Source organism: Dasypus novemcinctus, chromosome 25 (assembly GCF_030445035.2).
Source record: "Dasypus novemcinctus isolate mDasNov1 chromosome 25, mDasNov1.1.hap2, whole genome shotgun sequence".
Taxonomy (NCBI): Eukaryota; Metazoa; Chordata; class Mammalia; order Cingulata; family Dasypodidae; genus Dasypus; species Dasypus novemcinctus.
In genome coordinates, this window is record NC_080697.1 from 49,147,091 (window position 1) to 49,171,992 (window position 24,902).

General features: G+C 41.7%; 1 protein-coding gene across 12 annotated transcripts in view; it reads left to right on the forward strand.

Moving 5' to 3' along the window:
- Positions 1-2,474: 2,474 nt before the first annotated feature.
- Positions 2,475-24,902, forward strand: part of ARHGEF10 (Rho guanine nucleotide exchange factor 10) — a 169,723-nt gene continuing 147,295 nt past the window's right edge. For 4 of the 12 annotated variants that reach the window (XM_058287997.1, XM_058288009.1, XM_058288011.1 and 1 more), the window contains exons 1-2: positions 2,611-2,927; positions 22,619-22,707. In XM_058287997.1, the coding sequence (XP_058143980.1) occupies positions 22,671-22,707 (37 nt within the window). In that variant the 5' untranslated portion in view covers positions 2,611-2,927; positions 22,619-22,670. Of the gene's footprint in view, positions 2,928-10,124; positions 10,307-22,618; positions 22,708-24,902 lie in introns of all 12 variants that reach the window. The other 8 variants (XM_058288010.2, XM_058288012.2, XM_058288006.1 and 5 more) reach the window with 7 other exon arrangements.

Here is a 24,902-nt window from a genome sequence, read left to right on the forward strand (position 1 = left end):
TGATGATGGTGGTGTTGTTTTGTCCCCTCACATCCAAAAATAACATGACTTCTGAGTGAAAAATGATGAAACAATAGCAGCTCCTTGAACTTCCTTTCAGCTTTTGAAAATAAAACTGTAAGCCATTATTTTGTTAGCCGGATCTGCTGTGACAAACAATACAGTCAGGCTTAAACAACAGGAATTTATTGGCTGGCAATTTGGAGTCTAGAAGTCCAGAATCAAGAGGTCGGTGGGGTCAGGTCTTTCTCTGGAGCATTCTGGCGTGGCTTGCTGGCCATCAGTGGTGATCTGTCTTCTGTCTCCTCTGCTTCTTCTGACTGGTTGTGTCAGAATATCTTCTGGTTATAAGGACATTAGTCATATTGGTTAAGGCCCACCCAGATGCAACTTGGTCTGATCCAAACAGGGTCTTCAAAGATCCTGTTTACCCACAGGACCAGGGCTAGGGCTTGAACATGTCTTTGTGGGAGCCATGATTCATGCTACCACAGGGATATATTAGAAATATTGCTCCAATAAGTTGTTATGCTCCTGAAAAAAAAAAAAAAAGATGGACTCGAATTATTATGTCTTCACGAGCACCTACAATGGACCAGGCACTGCACTGGGTTCTTTGCTGAGTTCTCCCTTTTATATTTCTTAAGTGTGAAGTAGGTATCACATTTTAGAAACCACATTTTCTAGATTGTAAAATTGAAGCTCAGAGATTTGCATAAATCACACAGGGTTTTATAATAACTGTTGGAAACCAAAATAGAATCCCAGATCTGACTCAAAAGCCCTTGTTTATTCCATACATGGCACAATTTTCCTTTGATTGGAAAACCTAAGTAGTATTAAGATTTTCTTGTTGTGGGGTGAACAAGAACGAATTTGCTTAGACTTTTTTAACCTATGATGACCATGGCCATTAAAATAATTGTCTTGGGAGAAGAGCTTTAAATGGAACCAAAGAACCCTAGGAACAAAAAGCCAAAATATCTTTTCTGTTCTTAAAGACACTGAGAGGAAATAGCTTATTTAATGCATCTGTGCTCTAGTATTTTTGTTGTGCTATGACACTGGTCTGAAATGTATTTTAAAATAACTCAGTCCATTTTCCCAGGATTAGCAATCCTTGTTAAAAAATTTCCTTACTGTTGTTGTAAGGAAATAACATACCATGGGTTGGCTTAACAACAGGGATTTATTGGCTCATGATTTTGAGGCTAGGAGCAGCCCCAAAGCAGAGGTCAGCAGGACAATGCTTTGTCCCTGAACACTGTGGCATAACGGTGCTGCGTGCGGGGTCTGCTTGGGCACTTGGCTTTTCTCACATGGCAATGTCCACGGTGATGTCTTCTCCTTTCTCTCCTGCGTTCTGTTAACTTGAAGCTTCTCTTCCACCTGGCTTTCTCTCAGAAAACCTCTGGTAATAGAATTATAGGGCCCAACTACATTTAGGTGGGCCATACCTTAACTAAATGTGACATCTTTAAAAGGTCTTATTTACAAAGGGTTCATAATGACAGGAAAGGGTTAAGATTAAGAATAAGGTTTTGTGTGAGTACGTGTGTGTGTCTGTGTGTGTGGGGTAACATAATTCAGCTTACTACAATTACCTACCATGATTTTTTATTTCCCAAACATTGTTAGCCATGATTTACAAACTTTGCAAGGAAAGAATTTATTATAGAACATTCAAGCTTTAAGGACATTTAATGTTTAACATAGTTTTGTGACATTCAGCATGTCATTCTTTGTATTTATTGCATAAAATAAGATGATCCCTCAGGGGTCTAGCAGTTCCAAAATTCTGACTAAATTACCTGTGCCATGAGGCAATTTGGGTAGGAGAAAGGGAGGCGTCTAGCATCTGTTACACATCTGTTATATATATCCACCAGGTTACACATACCTGGTCATTCTTTAGTTATCATTTTGGCTTGTTTGTATTCTTGTTAAAGATATTTTCATTCAAGTTTCTCCCTTTAGTTCTACCTGTAAAAATATTCTGTCTCCTTTGTAAATTATAAAATAAATGCTCTTGGGAAAAATATCCAGCAGCTAAGCAGGCAGATGAGGGAAATGTAAAATCTCTTTTTTGCATTTTCCCTCTTTTTTTACCCCCTTCACAAAACGACGATAGTTTTTTGCTTGTCCTAGAAAGTTCCTATACATGACCAAGCACATGCAAACATTTTAAAACCACAAATGGGCTCATTGTATAATGATGCTCTGAGTCTAAGAAACACTCTCTATTCAAATAGTCAAAAAGCTGTTCACAGTTACAGCATTATGGTTTTGGCTCTTACAAACTACAGAATTCTAGAACACAGTACATTGGAATCGTACGGAAAGTAGCACTTGCTGCCAAGAAACAAGCTGAAAAATTGCTTGGGGAATGTACGCGAGTGCACTTGGCAGCGGATGCTCGAGGACCCAGGCGCCCCGCCCCGCACCCCGGCCGGTGGCGGAGTCTGCAGAGCTGCGGGTGCCCGCGGGGTGGGGGCGCGCTTCAGGAAGGCCCTTCCCCACCTGCGCCCCGCGGAGGCCAGCAGCGGCGGGAGCGGCCCGGCCCCGCGCCCCGCGCCCCTCCCGCCCGCGCGGCGGTCACGTGACCCCTCCGGAATGCGGCGGCCGCGAGCGCGGAGCGGGCGCCCCTCGCCGACTCTCCCCGCCCGCGGCTGCTCCAGCTCCAGCCGCGGCCCGAGAGACGGGCAGGCGGAGCGGCCAATGGGCTCCCGGGACGGCCGCCGGCCACCAATCACAGCGCCCCGCAGGGGGCCCGGCCCTCCCCTCGCCTGAGAGGATCCCAAAGCCGCCTCCAAAAATACCAGCCGCCGAGCGGGCTGCGGCCGGCACTGCTTGAGGAGCGGGGACCCTCGGGGTCGGGGCCGGGGGCCGCTCGTCCCCTGGGGAAACTGAGGCGCGGGGCGCTGATGGTGAGTGCGCGCCTCTCGAGGCGGGGCTGCCGGCGGCGTCGGAGCCGCCAACAGAAAGTGCGGGGGGAGTGCAGTGACGTGTCGCGCCGGCGGGGGCGGCCGAGCCGGGGCGGGGGCTTCGGGGGAACCTGGGGGATGCCCGTGCCTGGACGACGTCCCCGCGCCAGGTGTCCGCACTCCTGCCAGCTGCTCCCCGCTCCACCCTGCTCCACCCAGCACCTCGATTCCAGGTGGCCGCCCCGGGATTTGCTGGGTTGTGAAATCACAGTTTTGGGGAGCGCTTTCTCCATCCCGGGGACAAAGAGTGCACATACAGCGACCGTGGACCTAAAGGGCACCGTTAACAGTCTCCCATTGTTCTCCATCGCCTCCCGTCAGGAAAATGTGCGGGGACCCAGTCCTTCCCTCTGGGCGCAGCTCTGAGTCTCCAGGGGCTTGGAATGCGTGGTTTCAACCTGTAAATCACTGAAGTTGCATGATAAATAATGCTTTTTTTTTTTTTTTAATGTGGGGAACGGTGATTTATTTTCCTATAAAGACAAAAATACTTGGCCTGCTTTGAGATGAACTTTTAGTTTTTTTCTTATTTTCCCTTATACCCCAAGGTCCAGCATTGCTTAGGAAATTAAACCGGTTCTGTGAGCTGATTGGCTAGCAGGTGCCTTATGTACCCCCCCACTTGGCACTGGGGGGGTTCCCCTTCTGTGAAAGCCTAAGCTTTGGGTGTAAAAATCGGAATAAATGTGTAGGCTTGTAACAGGATGTCCAAGTTCTTTGAAACACCATCAGGCATTTTGGGTGCAATCGAATATTAATTTCAGTTACTAACTTTTGTTGGAGGTAAATGTTCTCATTAACTCAAAAGATAATGCACTTTTATTTTCTTTGTTTAAGTCACAAAGTATAAGTTAAGTCTGTTTTAGATTTTCTGCAAGAGCTGATTAATTTCCCTATAGTTAGAACATTGCTGGGGATAACATTTTCACTGTTCATTATTGCTTAAAAAGTATATTTTGACCATATGTTTTATATGAAATAACTTCTGTTAGAAAAGAGATTGTTTCTGAGGTTTACTCTTTCTGTATTTTTAAAAATATAATTTGCTATTGTAGCTTTACCGCATATATTTACTTAGCTTAGGATATGATTTAATGTTATGTGCACAGTAACTTTATAGTCAGATATAAATTTCCATGATTTCTTGTCAATAAGAAAAGTCATTCATGTACAGTGCTATTTCATAGTCGATTATTCTGTTCACATTGGCCAGTTTTAATTAAAAGAGTTGCAGAAAATTACGGATGAAGTAAAATTCAAAGTGATCCAAAATAACTTTTTATCTTTTAGAAGTTGATGCTTGACCTTCTAGTTTTGCAAAATTTGTCATGTTGATATTTTGACATGCCACTTTTTCTCTGCAGTTTTTCTGTAGTGAAGTTAGAAGAAGACTGGGGATTCTTTTAGGTGGAGACATTTTGGTGGCGTGAAAGGGCTTGGGGTGAGAAGACCTGGACTAAGTTCTGTTCTAGTCGCCAGATCCTGAGCTTCTCAAGTTATCTGTATACACTTCAGTTCACTCACTTATAAAATTGTTAGATGGCATCATGTATAAAAACAGGCATTTTAACCTAAAAGCATCCTACATAAATTAGAGTGAAATAAAAATGCAGTGATTATGGCTTATTCTGGAAATCATTTAAAAAGCATTATCACACACACAAAAAAATCCCAGTTGTATGATGCACAACACATAAAAGAAAGGGCACAATGAAAAATTCCAATCAGAGCATATTCATGTTTAATTTCTATGTTATTTTATACATAGGAAGAAAGGTAAGTGGAGTAAATAAGGAGGGAAACAGAGGTATTAAACATGTGTCAGGTAGATTTAATGCTCTCTCAACCAAGCCTTCTGGAAGTGTAATTTCAGAGCTTTTGGAATAATGAGGGGGAAATTCTGGGAAGATGTGCAATAGAAAGGAGGGTTCCAGGTGTAGATAGACTCGGCAAGGGATTCAGAGGTGAGAGGAGAAGAGTGGCAGGCTGGGCCCACGGTTTGGTTCTCCTGGAGAGTGTGGGGTAGATAAACCCTGAAGGAGGTCGGGCTTCTCCGGTAGGATGGTCAGTGGCCCCGAGTGGCGCCATGCCTCAGCTCAGTATGGGGACCTCTGCGGCAGCCCCTAAGGTCTGTCTAGACCACGGGTTCTTAGCCTTTTTGTTCCACGACCCCTTTGCCAGTCAGGTGAAAACCATGGACCCCTTACTAAGTCCACACTCGACTGTGTAGTATTTAATAAATAGGTCACACCTGCTCCAGCACATCCCCACAGGAATAATGTTCTTTTGAATTTTGATTCAAGCTCACAGACCCCTGGTTAAGACCTCCTGGTCTAGATAAAGGCAGCGTTACATCTGAAGCAGGTCAGGCCCAAGTGGAGAGCTGGAAAATGACCTTAAAATCTACCAGCAATCCCTCCATCCCCAGCGCACATCTGTTCCCCCTCACTTTCTCTCTGGCCTTCCCAACTCTGAGTCAGCCTTTTAAAAGTTGCCAGTCTAGATGTTTGTATTTGTTTTCATTATTTCTCCGTGAGTTTTAAAAATTTTCATCATTAAAAATGACCGATCGTTAGCACCAATGTTATTTTCTTTCCTTCCATCATTACCATTTCCTCCTCTTTATACAATTAAAGTAATATATACCTACTGGTGGGAGATGCTGTCCACTAGGTAGATGCCAGGTTATTGGTATTTTGTATTAAACAATTTTTTAAAATATTAAAGAAAGTTTAGGCTTAAAGTTTTTCGTGAGTTACCCTCTAATACTGGAAGTTATTTTAAAACAAAATATGGTGTCAGAACTTTAATAGTACTGTGGTGGTTTGTGTAAGAGGGAGAGATGGAGAAAGAATCTGAGTAAAATTGTTAATGTGCACGAGTAGGAAGGCATTGCATGCCCATGCAGAAATAAGCCTGGCTAAGTTAGCCTCCTGTGAAGGATGCTAGTTACTTGGTCTGCCCATTGTAGAGGCACCAAAATCTGGACTGTAACTAGTCACTTGGGACTCTTGAACTGGGGATTTTATGAAGAAAATGAAACAGGCGTTGAGGATGCCTGTACACACCATTGAGTGACAACTATATAGAGAAAAGGAACTTTTCGAAAGCAAGACGTGGAACTCTCCTTGAAGGTATGTGCTTTTGCTCTGCATTTTGAGGTAATGCTCTTCACTGTAATGGATCTGGTTGCTTGGAGGCTGGATAGTGACTAGGCGTGTTTTCTGACTTTCAGGAGCCAAGTCCTTATAGTTTGATTTCTTATTTTTAGAAAGCAGTGTGGGCATTCACGTTGAAAAATAAATATCGAAAGAAAAATTTCAAAGTCAAGTATATGATTTTTGGGTTTCTATTGCCTATCATTGGTATGGATAATTAAGAACTGATGATTAAAAAAAGGCTGAGAGATTATGTTTTAAGATAAAAATATGCTGTGCAAGCTTACTATTTTATTATTAGTTTTATTTTTCTGAAAGGAAAATAGAGTAGTGACTTCAGTTTTATTACTTTTGGTTTTCTTTAAGGAACAGGAAAAAAGTGAATTGAAAGAATAGTATTTATGGTAAAGCTGTGTTAATGCACATTTGGGTAAAAGTTTCAAAATTAGAGCTGGAAGGTCCTTGTCTTTAAAATGGGCAGCGTGAGGGTTTTCAGCATGTCTAGCTCATTGGTTGGGCTGCCTACCCAGGTGATGTGGACCAACAGTAGCTTGAAAGTTTCTTGAAAACTAACTTTGCTAAATGGTCTTGATTAGACTACTTGTGTGGCAGGTGTAGACACGACCCAAGGAAATCGAGAATTAATGATGAGCACATTTCAGAAGCTCATAGTGTGCTTTTTTTGTGAGAAGCACTGACCTGTGATGAAAAGAATTTGGTATGTCTTTTTCTTCATTATATGTGCGTGTCTGTGCCTGGCTGGGACTGTTCGATGGAATAGCTGAGCTGTTGGGAAGGCCACGCTTGTGGGCTCTAGCTCTGCGTGGGCCAGTCCATCCTGCTGCCTTCCACAGGCACACACTGAGCTCAGCCCTGGCTGGCCTCTTGCAAGAGGGATTCGAAAGTTGATTCATATTTATTCTCAAACATTTGATTCAGCAGCTCTGTGGGAAGCAGCCCATGACTGTGCTGCACTGATTCACAGCAGCCTGTTGCCTGCCCAGTCAAAACGGCTTCTGCTTAATGTCATTTGCTTGGGTAATCTATGAATTCAGCCAGAAGAAGCGCTTCTTACAAAGCGATGAGGAGAGAGTCTTCTCTCAAAGTTCTTGTACAGCGTTATGCAGCTGCATCTAAAGCCTAAATTCATGTCATTAGGTTCCAAGTGCAGTGAAAGGACATGCATCTCCATTTATGGTGCAAAACGAAAGTTCTGAAGTTGGAGAATGTGAAGGGAAGACTGGAGGAGCCTAATGGGACTGCTGCAAGCTTTTCTGTTTCGAGGCTAACGTTTAGACATGCATTTCCCTGGATGATTTAATAGGAAAAAATGAAAGGTACAGCGTTTTGCCAGATGACAAAACTATCTGGGAAACTAATCATAGGTAGTCATGGCAAGGAGAAGAAATTTATGTTCTTAAACATGTGCAGTCTCTGCAGTAATTTTCTGCCAACAGTAGGAGATTTGGAATTTGGAGTGCATATTTTGCTCACTATAAAGAGCCATTTCCATTCTGTGTTATGTTTTGTTGGAGACAGCACTGGCAAAAGACTAGGAAACGTGACATTTTAGATTGCAGTGAAGGACAGGAAGTTGTGTGTATACCTATAATCAAAGAAGATTTTTAGTTTCACACACAAATATATTTTGCCGATGGTTTATTTTCTAAGTTTTTAAAAGTGGCACTGGTGGCAAAGAGATCAGGTGGTTGTATCTCTTTTCTGGAAATGCTTTTTGTCCTAGGCAACTTGGCCTTGAGAAGCCTCGTGGAAATGTGGAAACGTGGAAACGTCTGTGAGCCTCTCTTCCCTTGGAGCTCTGGACCAGGGAATCTGAATTGACTGAACTGCTAAGCCATCATTTTAGGCCTCAGTTTCTCCACTGCTAAAATAGATTTAATGCCTTTTTCTTCCTCATACTTAAAAAAAATAAGTTCTCATACTTAAAAAAAGTATATTGTAAACATAGGAACAACCTTTTTATAAATAGAAAAAATGCAGATGTGGTTACATGACAACCAGTTACATGGCAAGGATGATTTATTAATTTGACAGATATTTCTTGAGCGCCTACTAAGTGCCAGGCATTCTTTCATGTCTCAAATTTAGGCATGAACAACATAGATAAAATTCCTTGCTATTGTGGTTCTCACATCCTGGTATTTAGGAAAAGTGATAAATAAAATATACAATTTTTTAGATGATGATAAGTGCTATGGAAAAAATAAAGCAGGAAAAGAGGTTTCAGCGCCAAAGGGGGAGGTCTCTGTGGTTTTAAGTAGGTGGCCAGGTAAGGCCTCACCTGAATAAAGATCAAAAGGAGGTGAGGGAGTGAGCCATTCTGATGTTTCTGGCAAGAACGTTTCAGGCAGAAGGAATAGAAGGGCAAAGTCCCTGAGGTAGGGGTGTGCTAGGGATGTCCAAGAAACACCATGAAGGCTAGTGGCTGTTGTGCTGTAAGTGAAGGAGAGAATAGTAGGAAGTGAAGTCAGAGAGGTAACAGTGTGACAGTAAGTCATTGGAGGGCTTTGAGCAGATCTGACCTAGATTTTAAGAAGAGTGATCTTTTTACAGTATTGCGACTAGACCAGAGAGGGGTGAGGCTAGAGGCAGGAAAGCCAATCATGAGGCTTCTGCAGTAACTCAGGCAAAAGATGATAGTGGTGTGGTTGCATTGAGGCAGTGAGAAGTAGTTAATCAAATTCTGGAGTTTTTTGTTTGTTTCTTTTAGGAGGTACCAGGGTTGAACCCATAACCTCATACACGGAAAGCAGGTGCTCAACCACTGAGCTACATCCACTTTTCAATGAGAGTTGGGTTTTTTGTTTGTTTGTTTTTGTTTTTAGGAAGTACTGGGGATTGAACCCAGAACCTCGTACATGGGAAGCAGGTGCTCAACCACTGAGCTACATCCACTCCCCAATGAGAGTTGAGGTTTTTTTTGTTTGTTTTTGTTTTTAGGAGGTACTGGGGACCTCATATATAGGAAGCAGTTGCTCAATCACTTGAGCTGCATCCGATCCCCTGGAGATGTTCTGAGTGAACAGGATTTGCTGGCTGTGGTAAGATATTGGGGATCAAAGAAAGAGAGGAACTGAGCATGACTGTCAAGTTTTCTGTCCTGAGCCTAGTGGAAGAATGAAGTTTCTGGTAAATCAGTTGTTCAACTGTAAATATGCTAAGTTTGGGATGCCTTTTAAGCATAATAACTAGAGATATTGACCAGGTAGCTATATATTATGAACATAAAATTCAGGTGAAATTTACAGGTATCTGGGGTAGTATGTAAAACTGAGGCTGGTTGAGATCTCCAAGGAAGACGGTAGATACAGAAAAGGAAAGAGATCTGAAAACTGAGAGCTCTGGTGCACCTCAGAGGTTGGATAGAATGAGGAACCAGAAAAGGAGGCTAAGAAGAAGAAGTCATTGTGGGGAATACTGAAGAATACTGTGTCCTGGACGCCCGGAAGAAAACCTATTTCAGGGAAGGTGTCATTTCCAATTTGGCTGGTAGTTAAATAAGGTAAGGCCTGAGAAACAAACGTTGGCTATTGCATTGTGTCCATCACCCACGATAGTCACAAAAACGGTTTCAGTGAAGAGCCAGCTGTTACTACAGGAGTGAAAGCTTGAAGCAACTTGGTTTAGGGAAAGTGTGGAGAAAAATTGGAGATGGTGAGTGTGTTGCCCCTTTTTACATTCTCTGAGCCTACCTTTTGTTCAGTATCCATCTGCTGTGAGTATGGTCTGCCAGCACCTGGCCTCTGCCGAACCACCCCAGACCATTTCCAATGGAGGAGTTGCAGCAGTGGGCACCTGACCGTGGGGCTCACTTGGCCTGCATGCCTGGCGTCACTGGGCAATGGCTGGTGTGATGGAATGATGGCATGGCCAGTGAAAGGCCATGTATGGCACCAGCTTGGGATTGGACCACTTTCCTCTCTAGCAGGGTTTATGTAACCTTTCTCATTCTCACTTTTAGGGTTGCACATGGAATTTGTGTTTTTCATCCCTGCAACCTTGACTCCTCTGTATTAGAAGACTTGGGGGCCAGAGATGGAAAGGAGGGATGCTTACACCAGGGAATACATGAAGGGTTCTACTGAACCAGAGACTGTGCTTGCATCTAGTCATTTGTGACTTTTCAGGCCAATGGACCAACAGGTAACATGTGAGTTTTCATTTAGGCAGGGTAAATGATCTCAATAACCGTGATGACCAACTAGGGTTACTCCTAGGCAGTGTGGGTGCTCCAGCAAATCCCTTGGGTGTCAGAGGTACTCCTTGTCCCCATACAGGAGTTGAATCCCAGTTTCTCTTTATCAATCAATTTACATCATTAAATCTAATATATCACCTTTTGTTAAACTATTTCTCACCCTCATACAAATGATATTCATGAATATATCCTACATGCTGCAAATAGCAGAACTTCATTATTGACATGAAGGATTTCTTTGTTGAATTGAATAATAGTTTTTATAATATAAGAATAATATTTCTTCAGTTTTCTCTGCTGTTCACACCGTAATAACTACAGATACAGCACACTTTTAAGTTTAATCTGGATTAATATTTTCTCCACTGGTTTCTTAAGCCAAGATAGTCAACAAAGCAATAAATCAAGCTCTTATTTGTAGCACTTGCTACACATATGCCCATCATGACTGATTTTAGTCTACCAACACGACACAGAGTTGGGAAGAGATGTGTTCCTGCCCTCCGTTATATGGTGTTTCCACCATACAGATATAGGAGACACAGATAACTTCAAGAACATAGAAATAGGGAAGCAGACTTGGCCCAGTGGTTAGGGCATCCGTCTACCACATGGGAGGTCCGTGGTTCAAACCCCGGGCCTCCTTGACCCGTGTGGAGCTGGCCCATGTGCAGTGCTGATGCGCGCAAGGAGTGCCCTGCCACGCAGGGGTGTCCCCGTGCTGGGGAATCCCACACGCAAGGAGTGCGCCCCATAAGGAGAGCTGCCCAGTGCGAAAGAGAGTGCAGCCTGTCCAGGAAAGGCGCCGCACACACGGAGAGCTGACACAAGATGATGCAACCAAAAGAAACACAGATTCCCGTGCAGCTGACAACAACAGAAATGGACAAAGAACACGCAGCAAATAAACACAGAAAACAGACAACTGGGGCGGGGGGGAGAAGGGGAGAGAAATAAATAAATAAATCTTTTTTAAAAAAACATAGAAATGATAAATTAGGAAGTGTTGAATTTTGAATATTTATTACTTTAGTTTTCAATATAATTTACTTAGTAATTTTTATTAGATATAATTTAATAGAACTTTAGAAAAGATTACATGTAGTAAGTATAATAAAGTAAATGTATAATTCATTTATTATTAAATATGATTTATATTTCCACTCTGACACCAGAATGTTCTTTTAAAAGGGCAGCTCTGGTCTTGTTTGTTCTCTGATTAAATACCTTCAATGGATTTGCTTTGCCCCATGGATAACAGGCCAATATCCTTGGCGGGAACTGCCAGGTCTAACATCATCAGGGTGTGCCCATCTCTCCAGTTTCACTGTGAACCCATCTCCACGTTGCAGTACTGAGGGCAGCCAGGAGTGAGCTTGCTTTCTTTGGACTTTTCCAGTCTGAGCTGCTCTCTGCTTGCCCTACTCATTTATTTTTCCCTCTCTTCTGTCAGATTTCAGCTCCAGTGTCACCTTTTCAGGAAAGCTTGCCTGCTCCCCAAACTTGGTCATTGTGGTAGATGTCGGTTGTCCTCGAAAATCTGTTCTCCTTCCCATATTAGCTGGACACCTGACTGGCCAGCAGAGACTGTAGTTCTCAGCCTCCCTTCCACCAGGAAGGGCCACATGACTCAGTTCTCACCAGTGGAATGTGAGAGACGTTCTGTGCCACTTAGAAGAAAAGCACTTGCTTTCCACTTTGGTTCTTTCTTTTTCCTGGGTAGAAACACGGGTGTGTATTTGAGTCTGTGCTGTGTGGACAATGTCACTATCCTGTGGGTTTGTAAAAGATGGAAGGACTCCGTGGCCCTGAAGGACCAGGTGGAGCGAAGCCTGAACACCCCAGCCTGGATTTCTCTTCTCCAGACTCTTGAGATGAGAGAGGGAAAGGAAAAACTTCCATCTTAGTGTGGCCACTGTATTTTTTGGAAGGATATAGCAGCTCAGTCTCTATCCTAACTGATATAGTTATACATTTGCACAGCATCTTTTACTTCTTGGTAGTACTGGACATAATTTATAATTTAAAGAAATATTTGTTTAATAATTAAAATTTTGCCTTCTCTTGGAATGTTAGGTCGTCCAGGGTAGGGGGACTTTCTCATGTTAACTGTCTATCACAGGACCTTGCACCCAGCAACTGTAGAATAAGTAGCCATAAAATGAATGAAGGAATGAGTGAATGGGTTCTAGCCCTATGGGTCTTCACAATTTACTTAAATTCTCTAGGTTTAATGTCCTTGTCTATAAACATATTTTTCTATGTTTGAATTAACTGTGATGGATGAAATTAGTTGGCATATCCCACATACATCAAGGAACTTAAGCCAATAATCCCCTCCACTTTTTGTCCTCATTCCCTTCCCTTCTCTTTGATTATTTTTGATGATTTCTCCTCTTAGCTTGGAACTCTGTTTGTTCTGCAGCCTTTAGCAAATCATGATCTTAACCTTGTCTGTTCTATTCTTTTTCTGAATCTTTTCTTGGGTGGGAAATGGCTTAGCATGGGAACTTATAGGGAGGCACAAATGTACTAAGGTCAAGAACGTGTACTTTTTAAGGGACTAGTCCAAGAAATAATCAGAGAAAACAGTCGCAAAGTGAGACATCCAACAATGGAGACTGATAACGGGCACAAAGTGTTATTAACTGAGATAGCTGGAGGCAAGTATAATGATTACTCCCTTCTATAACTTTCTGCTGTATTGTTTTAGGAATATGCTACCCTGTGTACTGAAAAATTTTCTCAAGAACATTGCCAATTAAAGATAAAATTAACTTATTTAAAATTCAGTAACTTTTGATAACAAAACAATTGTAATTTTGTTTAAATGGTTTTGGAATTTTAGAAAAAAACTTTTCATTTTAATTATTGTATTACTGGAACCCAGGATAGTTTGTATTTAGATGAAAGCAGGTTTCAAGATAGTTTTCAGGAAGCATGTTAATTTTGTTATGAAGTATTTGCTAAGATACTTTCCTTGTCTTCTGAATGCATTGTCTTGGTAAGTTGGTCTTCACATGGCAATGGAACAGTTATTTTAGCAAAGTGTGAGTCTTGAGATCACAGGGATCTCCTCTGGTGTGTACCCTACTCCCTTGGGAGCAAGTTGGGTATGTGATGCCAATGGGGAATTCATCATTAAAAACTCTAAGGCTTATGTGTGTCAACACTTAATGTGGCTGTTCTGGTGAGAGAATTAATGCAGACCAAAAAGCCACATCTTTCTTGACCAACAACAAGCTCTAGTGCCTCAGCAGCTGTTGCTGCCTGCCTGCCTTCCCCTCTCCCTCCTCCCTCTTTTCACCTCTTTAAGCATACAATTTATGACTTGGAAATTACCTAAAGTTTATTGCTTTAATTCCTTCAGACCAGCATGTAGCAATGCAGTGTTTATAAAAAGTAGTGTCCAAGAAACTTCCAGTGATGACTCAGCACTGTGTATCAAACTTATTCCCTAGGGGATGGGAAACATGGTGGTGGAGAATGAATTCATCACTGCTCCTTCTCACTCCCTCCTTTTTTTTTTTGTCTTGAACAAAACTTATGACGTTCCTGTTCTCATGGAGTTAGATTCTAGTGGGGGAGACAGAACAACAAACAAGTAGACAGGCATATAAAGGAAATCATTTTAGATGGTGGTAAAGTGCTTTGAAGGCAATAAGTAGAGTGAAAAAATAGGGAGCTCCTGAGGCAGGAGAGCTTATTGTAGACAGAATGGGCAGGGAAGGTCTCTGAGGGCAGGGCATATGAGCTGAGACCTGAAGGATGAGCGAGCTGGCCGAAGGGCATCCTGGGTAGAGCAAGCAGTGGGTACCAAGGCCCTAGGGTGGAGAAGAGTTTGGCAAGCTTTGGGAATACAGAGGGCAGTGAGGATGGACACAGTGGGCCATAGCAGAGGGGAGCGAGACAAGGTCACAGGAAAAGGCTGGGGCCAGACGATAAAGATGGTGTGGGTAAGGAGTTTGGCTTTATTGCTCTCACCACCATCAGTCCTTACCTTACTTATTCCTATCTTTGTGAGCTGAGGTTCAAACATATAACCAAATGAACATTCCTAGCCAATCTCTTACCATTTTCCGTAAGGACATTTTTTTTCATTGGCTTGCTTCCGAGGAAGAGGTAATTCCTTTCCTTGGAATGTGTAGTCATTACCGTAGTTGCAGTGATTGTCCAAACAAGTCAAGTGCAGAGGAGAGAGGCAGAGAAGGAACAAAGGAGGCTAAATGGGAGAGAAAAGGAGAAAGAGAGTGGGCATACAGTTGGCAGAGTGAGAGAAGTTCAGGTAAGGATGTATGTAGGAGAAAGTTTATATAAAGATTTGCAGCAAGATCAGCACAACTCAACTAAACAAACAGTGTGAAAGTTCCAGAATTGCAAGCTACTTGTCACCAACACCTGTACAGAAGAATTGCAGATCAAAATGCATAGGTACCAAACTGATTTTGGCTCGAGGAAGGACTACTAGCCCTCTCACACATGGTTGATCTTACCTTCCTCAGTAGTTTTAAGTAGTTCAATTCAGTCCAACAATTGGTTATTTAGAAAAGAGCTGGTTAATAGTTGATTGCTATTTTCTAACAGCCATTGTTGAACTGAATTAATTTGCTTCCCTTAATATTTATCTTTTTGTGTGGGTGAGCTAAGTTAGGGGAGAGGCACGGGGAAGTGATCTCAGTCTAAAATTGAAGGGAGTATAATGCTAAAACAAATTTGCAAATGCACACTAGTTGTAATCTTAAAGAAATATAAAACAGTGCTTGCTGCTGTCATACTCTCACTGAGATGGCAAGTTGACAGTCGCTCTACTCACTGCTGTCCATGGGTCCCTTCGTGGTAAAATTCAGCCTGTCACAAAAAAGAAGTCAAAAGATAGTTGGGTCAGCTTTCAATTCTCTGGGTTTATACCTAGTAGTGGGATTGCTGGTCATATGCTGATGTTCGTGGCAGCATTATGCACAATTGCCAAAAGATGGAAGCAACCCAAGTGTCCATCAACCAATGAATGGATAAACCAAGTGTGGTATATACATCTGATGGAATAGTATTCAGCTGTAAAAAGGAATGAAGTCCTGATACATGTGACAATGTGAATAAACCTGAAAGACATCATGTTGAGTGAAATAAGCCAGACACAAAAGGACACATATTATGTGAGTTCACTGATTTGAAATGATTAGAATAAGCAAACTCATAGAATTAAAATCTAGAATACAGGTTACCAGGGGACAGGATGGAAATCGGGAATGAGAAGTTAAGTCTTAAAATGTGCAGGGTTCTTACTTGGATTGATGGAAATGCTTTGGATGGTGGTAATGATAGGACAACATTGTGAACATAATTACCAGTGCTGAAATAAACATCTTGAATGTGATTGAAAGGGGAAATGTTTGTTGTATATATGGGTAACAGGACAAAAAATTTTAAAGATCGATGGAAGGGATAGCAAAAGTGGCATAAGCAGTTGGGTGCCTGCCTACCACAGGGAGGTCCCGGGTTTGGTGCCTTCTATAAAAAAGAAGACAAGCAGACACAGAGAGCATACTGCAAACAGAGAGAGCAGAAAGCAAGTGTAAATGAGGGGGTGGGGAGAAAAAAATCTTAAAAAAAAAATCAATGAAAGTACACAGTTAAATCATGGACGTTAGTTAATAGTACAATTATAAAAATATGCTTTCATCAATTGTAACAAATTTTTACACCAATGCAAGTTGTTAATAATAGGGTGCTATAGGGGAATCTGTATTTAATACATGATTGTTCTATAAAACCACAACTTCTCTAATAAAGAAAAAAAAAAAGAGTTGGGTTCCCTACAAGTTTTTGTTTTTTTAAATTCATAATAAACTTTATTTTTAGAGACGTTTTAGATTATGGAAAAGTAACATCAAAAGTATAGGGGATTCCCATATATCCCCCTCATATATATATTTTCCCCTCTTATTAACATCTTACATTAGTGAGATATATTTGTTACAATTGATGAACCCAGCTGAAGCATTGCTGCTAACCAAGGTCTATAGTTCATGGTTTACTTTGTGCAGTACGGTTTTATAAGCTTTGACAAATGTATAATGCCATGTATCCTTCATTGCCGTATCCTACAGAACAAGTCCAGTGCCCTAAAAACGCCCCGTGTTCTACCTCCCCCTCCCCTCTGAACCCCTGGTAACCACTGTCTTCATCTCAGTCTTACAAGTGCTTCCATTACCACATGATTATAACTACAGTAACAGTAAATCTCCTTGGTCGGTGGTTACGCTCCCCCGCCCTCGTGTTTGGTCGTTCCTCAGTCTTGAGGACCTTGGGGTGATGTCCGCTCTGAGTGCCCTGGGTTGAGAGGGGACTTTAGAGAAGAAGCCGTGCTTGACTCCGTGCCCCTCGCTTCCCTTCCCTCTTTCTTTCGTGTTGTTTCTCTAAGCATTATGTCTACTTTAAAATCTACGAAAATGTTAAGTGAGAACTTTGAAGTAATTGGTTTGCCACCGAGTTTGTTTGAACCTTCAAGAGGACTTGTACCATAAAGTCTTGTGTGCTTTTAATTTGTTCCCTTCGTGGATTTATGTGTTGGTTTACAACCTTAACATCTGAAATCAATCCAGACACTTTTGGTTTTAAGTAGTAGCAAATCCAGTGCAAACTGGGATAAACAATAAAGGGGATTTACTGGCTCACAGAGCTGAAAAGTTCTAGAGGTAAGTCAATATCAGCACAGTTTGCTTAGGATCCTGCCCTGCGTCTCTGAAGCTGTCCAGGTTCTGTCCTCTGGGTGTGGCCTCATCTTCAGGCTTGAAGGGAAATCACCCCTTGAGTCACAGTGGTTTACATAATTATATTCTGAACCCATCCCTTTGTCCAGGGACTGCTCTGTGCCGACTGCCTTAGATCTGCCTTTGGTGAGTGAAATGTGATTTCCCTGATGGAGGTGCAATATACAGTGCATCAATTCAGGACCTAGAGACTGGGGCTGGAGTCAGAGCGCAGACCCCTCAGCCCCCAGCCTTCCCCTCTTTGCATGGCTGCAGTGCAGTGGAGGAAGGGTGGAGTGGACTTTGGGAGACCATCCAGTGTCCGCTAGAAATGAGATACCATGCACTTCATGTAATTCAGAAATAAATGAATAACTGCAAAGCACCTAATAACTCTAGGGCAGTCTCTATGTGGATCGCCGCTCTAAGTGCTTTCCACTGTATTAAATCGTTTAAGCCTCACAGTATCAGTTTTGCAGTTGAGGAGACTGGGGCACAGAAAGGTTTAGGACCTTGTCTAAGTTAGTAAGTGGTGGAGTCAGGAGAACGCTCTAGGTAGACCAGCTACTGAGTACAAGCTTCTAGTCCCTCTGTTTACACGGCCTCCTAGTATAAAGGAACTTTTTTGTGTATGTCCTATTTTCCTCATATTCAAGGACAAAATTGCTGTGGTCTTGAATTCCACGCTATGAAAAGGTGTCATGCATAGGATTTCTTTAGGGTTCAAACTTCAGGGTGTTCTTCTCATCATACCCTCAGAATTCTTCCTGGATAATTGCCCTTTGAGCTTTCCTTACAAATTTAGGTAGATGGTGAAGGATGATAAAGCCATCGTTCAAGATTCAGATGCATAGCCATGATAATATTAATTTTTAACTGATTTGGCAAGTTTGGAAGCCACACTGCCTTTGTATAACAAATTTTTAAATGCATGCCAAAAAGTCTAAGTGTACATATAGTGAAACAACCCCTCTGCACACAGTCACTAGATTTCTTCTTTGATTAAATGTGTCATGTTTTTGTTTAAAACCACAATCCAGATGCTCAGTGAACACTTTCATTAAGATGCTTAAATTGGAAAATGACAGCAATAGTAAAAATAAAGCTCAGCAGCCCAAACTGACATTATCTCATGTTGCATGTCCATCTGAAAAGGTGGTTTTGGAAGTGGTCATTCTTTGCCCTCAGGGTCAGTCTTAGTGCCTCTTGGCAGGTAGAGTGGTTGTAGCCCTAGACCTTCACCTGAAAATGCTGTCTGCAAAATCCTGATGTTTTTAAAAAAGCAAGGCAGAGTTGTTAGGATGCTGGTTGGTACCATCGGAATATTGCCAAGAAAGGGACCAAGTTTTAAACTAACCTGGATTCAGGGGTAATAGGATTTTCTGGTGTTCCCTGAAGATTCCAATGCTACAGAGACTTGAAAGCCCTTAACTTCAGTTCTCAAAATATGTAAGTAGTGGATAAACTAGGATATAGTAGGGATGAGTAAGTGCTTTTATAGAGAATATGAAGCACAAACACAGGCTTCTGTAAAAGTTTCAGAAATAAAATTGTGTGTTTGAGTGTTAGCTTCCTACAAAGTTTCCTTCTCAGGAATGCAGTTTCTCAGATACACTAATTTTGAAATTAAAAGAAGATTCCAGACTATTATTCAGTTTGCTTGACCCATTTGAAGCACTAGAATAGTAGAGTGGTCAGGAAAACACAGACTGTGAGCCAGGATGCCTGGGTTCGAATCCCACCCACCTCTGTCTCTAGCAGTATAACCATGGGCTTACTGTGTAGCCTTTCTGTGCCTCAGTTTTCTCGTCAATAAAGTAGGAATAGGAGTGAAATACTTTCTTCATAGGATTGTTGTTGTTGTATGGATTAAATTGAATTAGTATATCTAAGGCACTTAGAACATTTTCTTGCTGCTGCTATAATATATAAGAATTATTTAATAGACTCAAACATTATAGTAAAACTCAAGAATATTTTTCTTCTATTTTGTTCCAGGACTGTGAATAGGAAAATGAGAAATCAATTTCACTCTTTTTATGCATTTTAAGTAGAGAAACAAATAGCACCAATGTGATTCATAAGATGTGGTAAAAATGTCTGAGAGTGAATAAACGGTACAATCTAGAAAATAGAATTCTGCTAAGATGCAAAAAAAGTCACATGGCTGTCAGATATAGCATACTAAGGTGTTTGAATTTATCTTTGAACTAAATCCATTCAGATATATGGTAGCCTTCTCTGCTAACAGGAAGGATTTATTTATTTTTTTGACTGCTGACACTACTGCATCTCACATACAAGGATAATGTGTCCTGAGCTCATACGATGTGAGCTCAGTAGAAAATTTGCCTTTCTCTAAAGCCCAGGAGCATCTCTGGCCACTTCTTGGCTCTGTTATTTATTAACTTTGGGCAAGTAATTAAGTCTCTTTGAACTTAGTTTTTAAAAAGTGGAGAATATCTACGTTGCTGGTATATGGTTAGAATTTAAAGTAACACGTGGAAAGCCTTCTTACATATCATAGATGCCATTTAATAGCAGTTTCTTTTTCCTTATTTCCTCTCATGACTGTGGAGTTCCAGTGTACTTATTTATTATTTTCTCTTTTTTTCTGCTGATACTTTTTAAAAATCTTTTCCCCAAGTTGCCTGTTGGGGCATGTGGGGGAAGACCAGGTAGAGTGATGAGACCAGCTTAAAGAATTTCAGCCAGCCATAATCAGTGTTTCTTTTTCTAGCTAGCAACAACAAAAATGTTGAGCAATATTGATATGTTAAATTTTTTGCGAGCTGTCATTGTTGACCTATCTCTAGTATTCCAGGTAAAGATGAAATTAACATAAAGTCTTATAGGATTTATACATATGCATTCAAGTATTTTTTATTTACTTTCTTAGGAGATAACATAGTAGAAAAATCTCCCTTTCCCATAGGATTGTGCCTCTGTAGCTCCCTACTGATTATTAAGACCTCTCTCACGTTTGTTCCATACTACAGCTTCCCCATCGCCTCTCTGCACCCCGGGAAGACATAATTAATACCTCTTCTGTGTTTCCATCGTGTTAGTTCAGAGCTTGTCAGACATTTTGCAGTGTGTGTGTTTGTGTGTATGCATGTGCATATATGTGTTCTTGATCGTGATTTCTTTGTCTGGAACATGTTATATTCATCATAGAACTTACACAATTTTTTTAACATGGTAGATGCTTACAGAATATTTGTTGACTGAGATAGAAACATAGTTATTTTTTATTGCATATGTTTTGTTGTCATTATCTTAGAACCAATACCTTTGCTCTTCCCGTTGGATCAGATCATTCAAAGCACTGTAGTCTAGCTTATGTATTCCCTCTTTGTGGGGATTACTTGCACTTGCATTATCTCCTTCATTGGCTTTTGTAATGTCAGAATGTATATCTTAAATTGTTTGGAAACTGAACTAGAATTTTCTATCCAAGAAGATAAAACTCCTTTGCTCCTTCTGTTAACATTACTGAGTAGTTTATTTTATCAAGTCTATGTGGGGTAGAAGAGGGGAAGTAGCAGTATAGATAACTAAAACAGTAATAGCTATGACTGCCACGGCTACTACCACTAACAACAGCCAGCATTTGTTGAGTGCTTACTGTGTGCCTAGACACTCTTCTAAGTGCTCATTCTAATTACCAATTCAAGACTTTAATCACCCCTGCAACCACCCTCTGAGACATTGTTACTGGCCACATATTTCAGAGAAAGAAATTGAGACAGAGAGATGAAGCCCAGATCTCACAGCTGGCAAGCAGAAGAGCCCAGATTCCAGCCCCAGTCGTCGGGGTCCAGCATCTGTGCTCCCAGACACTGTGCTTCATTGCAGTGGTTAAAACTCAGGCTCAAGCATCAGCCAGTTACCCGTAGGGAGCTGTATAGCCTTGGGTAAATGTCTTCATTTGAGAATGGGAATAACGACAGTGCCCACTTTATGGAGTTGTGATGAGGGTTGTTTTATTAGCAAATACAGCTGTGCATCTCATTCCTGTCCTGTGGCAGCTGCAGGACACCTTTAGCTATTGTGTGTGGTGATGATGTGACCTAAATATACAATTTAGGACCTATGCACTAAGTTTAACAAGTGTGTAGGTGACCTGAGGAGGAAGGGGTAGTATTTGGCCCAGGTGTTCTGAGAAAGGGAAAGGAGGGCACCGCCTCAGTCACAGGGCACAGAGGGAGCAGACACATAAGGAGGAGAAAATGGAAGCCGTGGGGCTTGACAATCATTTGAGAGTTTGAACAAAATAAAATCATGGCGTAAGAACTTCTAAGATTGGTGAAAATGAAACTCCACCCTGACCTAGCTGATGACTAGTTAGGCACAAGTGTGAACAGCTGATCACAATCTGCGAGCAGCGTTTTCTTTTTCCCCTGGAAGTGCCAAAACAACCAGCCAATCTGTTAATTAACTTAAAAACTTCTCTCAGTTGGATTGGTATCCTGTCTGTTGCAGATGATGTCGAAAGCTTTCCCCGCCAGAGCGCTGCCATTTTTTCAGCCTTGTTCTCATTACTGAAGAGAACTTGAAGACGGCTGATGGGGCTGGGTGTGTACAGACCCAGTGGGGTTGGCTGAGGTGCTGGAATGCGAGCCGAAGCTTGCCAGCCATTTGTCATCCATGTGTCCCTCTTGAGCTTTTCTTTAGGCTCACGAACGCTGAGAGCCTCTTCTTGGCTCGGTAGGGGTGTTGCTCGTGATCTCTGTGGTCATCAGAGGAACCTGGAAGTTGCTTCTGCAACGTAACTGGGTTCCTAAGCAAATTTTGATTTTCCTCTGATCATTTTTTAAAAACCCAGGGCAGTCGTTTGGTGGTCTACATAGTAGTAAAATCAGGAAACTGCTTAACAGAACGACCTCCTCAAGAGCTTTCTCATCATCTAGCTTGTTTCACACTTATTCTCAAACTTGGCTTTTCTGATAGTATATAGGGTAGCAAGAAATGAAAAAAAGGGGGTAAACAGGCATGCAGAGAATTGGCCTAGCCCCAAGAATTTGGTTGTGTGCTGAACCAAAAGGAGTTAGGAAAAGGGTCAACTTTGTTCTTTATTCAGAACAATTCTTTATTCAAAACTGCTAAAGTTTCAGTTTAAGGAGGAGCAAAAAAAATTTTGTTGATTCCTCCCTTTAAGAATATGGTATGAAATTAAGCAAAGAATAGAAAGAGGGTGTTTGGTTGGGAAGGGTTTGGCCAGTGAATCTGAGTTGCAAAATAAACTCCTGGCTGCAGTTTAGGATGAAGTCAAGCTGACACTGAAAACTTTGTTTTGCTCTTGACTGTTATTTCAAGGGAGATTTACATGTCTTCCCAACTAAAAGGTAGTAAGTTTTTTGTTTTTTTAATTTACAGCTGTTAATGAAAACTAACTTTATCCTTTGTCACAAGGTTATCTGTAGAGTACCCTTTACAAGTTTATTGAACTTTATCTATCTGAAGTGTGCATAGCAGTGATGGAACCATTTCTTTTCATTCTTGCAGGGGTTACCACTCAGTTCCCAAAGTTGAGGAGAGAGGTTTTGGAAGCCATAGTATGGACCAACAAGAGTTGCCTCCTCCGGCTCCAGAAGGTAACAAGATTTTACTTAAGTAGAGGTATCCCTCATGCAGGTGTTCTTAACCTTTTATGTTCCACAGATCCCCTTTGCCAGTCAGGTGAAAACCATGGATCCCTTACTAAGTCCACACCATACTGTGTAGTATTTAATAAATACATCACACCTGTTCCAACATGTCCCCACAAGAATGTTGGTTTTTTTTTGAATTCCAGTTACGCTCCCGGACCCCTTGTTAAGAACCCCTTCCCTAATGGATTATGGTAAATTGGGACAAAGGACATCATACTTTTGGATTCGCTAAATTGCTGACTTGGCATGAGACCTTCTCAGGGAGAAAGATAAGGTTCTAATTCCATATACTGGAGTGACTGGGAGCTCTCAGTGCCTCCGTGCCATACTCCCAACACACACACCTTTCTCCTGCCTGGTGCGAGTCAGTGGCATTGAACCTCTTCCATTTACATACTCCCTTTGATATATTGTTTTTTTTTCAATGGCCAAATTTTATTTGGAGTAAGTGTTTTGAATCTCTTTTGGGTTTTTTGTTTGTTTGTTTAATTTTAATATTTTTCCCTGAATCACAGGAGTTATACAGTCTCATAGAAAATTGGAAAATACAGAAAGATATAAAAACAAAAATAAGAATCTTGCAATCCCACCACTAAAAGATAACCAGCTTTAATACACTTTTTTGACTTATTGTTGGCTACTAAGATTCCTTAAGGCTTACCTTCACATGATTCAATTGGAATTAAAATTGGGGGAAGGTGGTGAAAGGATGGAGGGCTTCCTATTTTAGAGACTATATTTAGGTTTAACAGAAAGAGCTGGCACCAAATTTGTGTTCTACCACCAAGCCACACAGCCTCACAAGACACCTGGAAGTTCAGCTGCAAAGCAGTTTCCATTTCTTCTTCCTTCCTTAGTTGGCAGGCTCAGGGAAAGCACTGGCCTTCTTGATCCACATGCTTAGTAAGTAAAGACTCTGTGAAGGGAAGCGGATGTGGCTCAGGTGACCAGGCTCCTCCCTACCACGTGGGAGGTCACTGCTTCAGATCCCGGTGCCTCTCAAAGAAGACAGCAAGCTGGCATGATGGGCAGGCCTGGCAAGCCAACACAACAAGAGATACAAGAAGAGAAGAATGTCGTGGGAGACACAACAAAGCAGGGAGCAGAGGTTCCGGTACCTCCTAAAGAAGACAGCGAGCTGATGCAATGGCAGGTGTGGTGAGCTGACACAGCAAGATGATAAATGAGATGTGAGAAGGAGCTGCGAAATGAGAGACACAACAAAGCAGGGAGCGGAGGTGGCTCAGGCAGTTGGGCACCTCCCACATCAGAGTTCCCGGGTTCAGCTCCCAGGGCCTCCTAAAGAAACAAGGAAGATGAACAGAATTAGCAAGTGAAAAACAACAAGGGGGTAGGGAGAAATAAATAAATCTTAAAAAAAAAAAAAAAAAAGACTGTGAAGGTGGGCCTGGTACCAACTTTAGATTGAAGCTGTGTTTGTGTTTTCTATCTGTGGAAGGCCCAACATTGTCGCATCACGAAGCTTACGTTGCTGCCAGAAAGACCAGGCTAGGGACACGGGCAAAGCACTGACCAGATGAAGAGCAGTTATGCTTGGTTTTAATCAACTTTTCCATATCAGGGTCTCCTACAAGGTTTTGTACTGCCCTTTGGGGTTTCCAGTGTTCTTGCTGTTTCTGCTAGACCATACTTAGACAAATCTGGATGTCCTTTGAACACTGTAAGATAGGAAGGTCACAACCATGAGGGTAATTAAGGGCAGGTTCAGGGGCTTTTATATCAGAGACTTAACCAAGGGTAGACCTTTCAAAAAATTGTTCTTAAAGGCTTTGTTCTCCCCTGATTGGGGTCCTTAGAGGTTATATTTAGAAAAGAGAAAAGCCTGAAGATAAAACCATTCCTTAAGTAAATCAAAGACGGGAGTGACATTCTCTCCCATCAGAAAACATAAATCACCATGGTGTGATAAACTATGTAGCTAAAAGGACCCAGTGATGAGGGGAGGCCATTCCAGAAATATCCAGTGCTGTTGGGTCCACGTTTAAAAGAATTGTATACACATCATCTGCTGCAGTCTGTGTTTGGGTGTGAAATAAAAAGTTAATGTCTGTTTTTTATAGTTTTCTGGAGCCATAAGACTCAGGTTAAGTGTAGAATACTGAACTGAGTACCAAGAA